This window comes from Orycteropus afer, unplaced genomic scaffold (genome assembly GCF_000298275.1).
Source record: "Orycteropus afer afer isolate SDZICR_OR568_19922 unplaced genomic scaffold, OryAfe1.0 scaffold01045, whole genome shotgun sequence".
In the NCBI taxonomy this organism is placed as follows: Eukaryota; Metazoa; Chordata; class Mammalia; order Tubulidentata; family Orycteropodidae; genus Orycteropus; species Orycteropus afer.
In genome coordinates this window covers 5,517-7,114 of record NW_006922632.1, presented here as the reverse complement: position 1 = coordinate 7,114, position 1,598 = coordinate 5,517, and the positions used below count along the sequence as shown (strand labels likewise).

The following is a 1,598-nucleotide window of genomic DNA, read 5'->3' as shown; positions in this document are numbered from 1 at the left end:
AAACCATGTAGTGTCCCCTTGTTCTGTTCGAACGACAGCCTCCTGGTCAAGGTACAGATTCCTCATGAGTACAATCAAGTGCTCGGGAATTCCTATTACTATTTATAGTAGTGTATTAGTAAAGGCTAGCTTCCTCTAGAGCCCCAAAAGATTGGAATAATGTGACAAATCTCTTTGCCATGGGTTAAATTTCATGAAAGTAGCAGACACATTTCAGCCCATCCTTTTCTCTCAGGTCCTAAATCTACCTAATGTTGTTGTTATGTGCTGTCAAGTTGGACCTGACTCATAGTGACCCCTCCTTGGGTTTCCAAGGCAGTATAGTATCACTACGGAAGTAGACTGCCCAACCTTCCGAGGAGTAGCTGGTGGGTTTGAACTGCCAGCCTTTTGGTTAGCCGTCAAGTGCCTTAGGCACTACACTACCAGACTCCTAATCACATTAATTATCAATAACTCATTCTTGGGAAGGTAGGATTGACCAGGATTTTCTCTCCTACTTAACATACAAGATTGGATGGGGAAAAGTTTTTCGAACTGAGAACATCCCTAATATTTGTTTAGCCTGATAACATGTCTTCCCTGTTTATTCAGTTGTATCTTTGAATAACTGTCTTGACTTCTCATGCTTTCAGTGCTTACTACTGAAATGTTTATATGGTTAAAATTTAATATTCTCTTGATCACAAAAACTATTAATTTATTATCAATAAGAACTGCTTTTCTTTATATTTAAATAGAAATTAGAAGAGTATAAACCACTGAATTTTGCTGCTTGATGGTCTTTAAAATAAAGGGGGTATTTTTCCTAAAGTGCAGCAGCATACATTTGGGTAACAAATATTAAGTCATAATAATCCTCAGTGTTCATGTCAAGACTACAAACCAAAGGTCAAATTTCTGAAGAAAAAGGTTATATTAAATTCTACTTCTTTTAGATGTCAAGTGTTTTTCTCCTACTCAAATAATAAGTGCAAATTAATACTCATACCTGAATTTTAATTAAATTCTTTATTTCTTCATGAAGTTTGTCATGTTCCTTTTCAATTGAATCCCAAACAATCAGGGCTGATTCCAAGGGTGTAATTCGTTCATCACTTTCAAACTGTGCATCTTAAAAAAAGAACAAAACAAATAGGAAGTTAAGTAGAACCTTACTTTTGTCAAGTTTTTAAGAAAGGTATTCCTTTAAATATTCATTAAATGTATACTCTATGTCAGACACCATTTAGTACAAACCAGTTTAAGGAAATGATTTGATTTTCTAAGTTAATGTCCTCATTAATTTTAAAAACAGAACAAGGTAGTTGATAGTATAAAATAGTGGGAGCTCTTTTTTTACTCAACTATTGATTTTTAAGGACTGAAATCTCAAATTTTAACTATTTAATATAAAGTGTCATAGTAATAGAAATCTTAAATAGTTTGTAAGCCTAACTGCCTTGTAACAAACCTAGACAGAGCACAACTAGTGCGTTTATATCGAAATATGATTTTTTGCATCTACTGTTTGAAATCTTTATCTATTTTGTGCACAATTAAGACAGGGTCTTTCAAGAAATTATTTCTCTGCCAACGTTCTTTCAATAACCAACATT

At 33.7% G+C, this 1,598-nt stretch overlaps 1 protein-coding gene across 1 annotated transcript in view; it reads right to left on the bottom strand.

The window, feature by feature from the left end:
• LOC103212636 (telomeric repeat-binding factor 1-like) overlaps window positions 1-1,113 on the bottom strand; it is a gene marked incomplete at its 5' end in the record, with an annotated part of 57,257 nt that extends 56,144 nt beyond the window's left edge. Inside the window, one exon of the mRNA XM_042783400.1 lies at window positions 992-1,113. Within this exon, the coding sequence (XP_042639334.1) occupies window positions 992-1,113 (122 nt within the window). The remainder of the gene's footprint in view (window positions 1-991) is intronic.
• Between the last annotated feature and the right edge of the window lie 485 nt (window positions 1,114-1,598).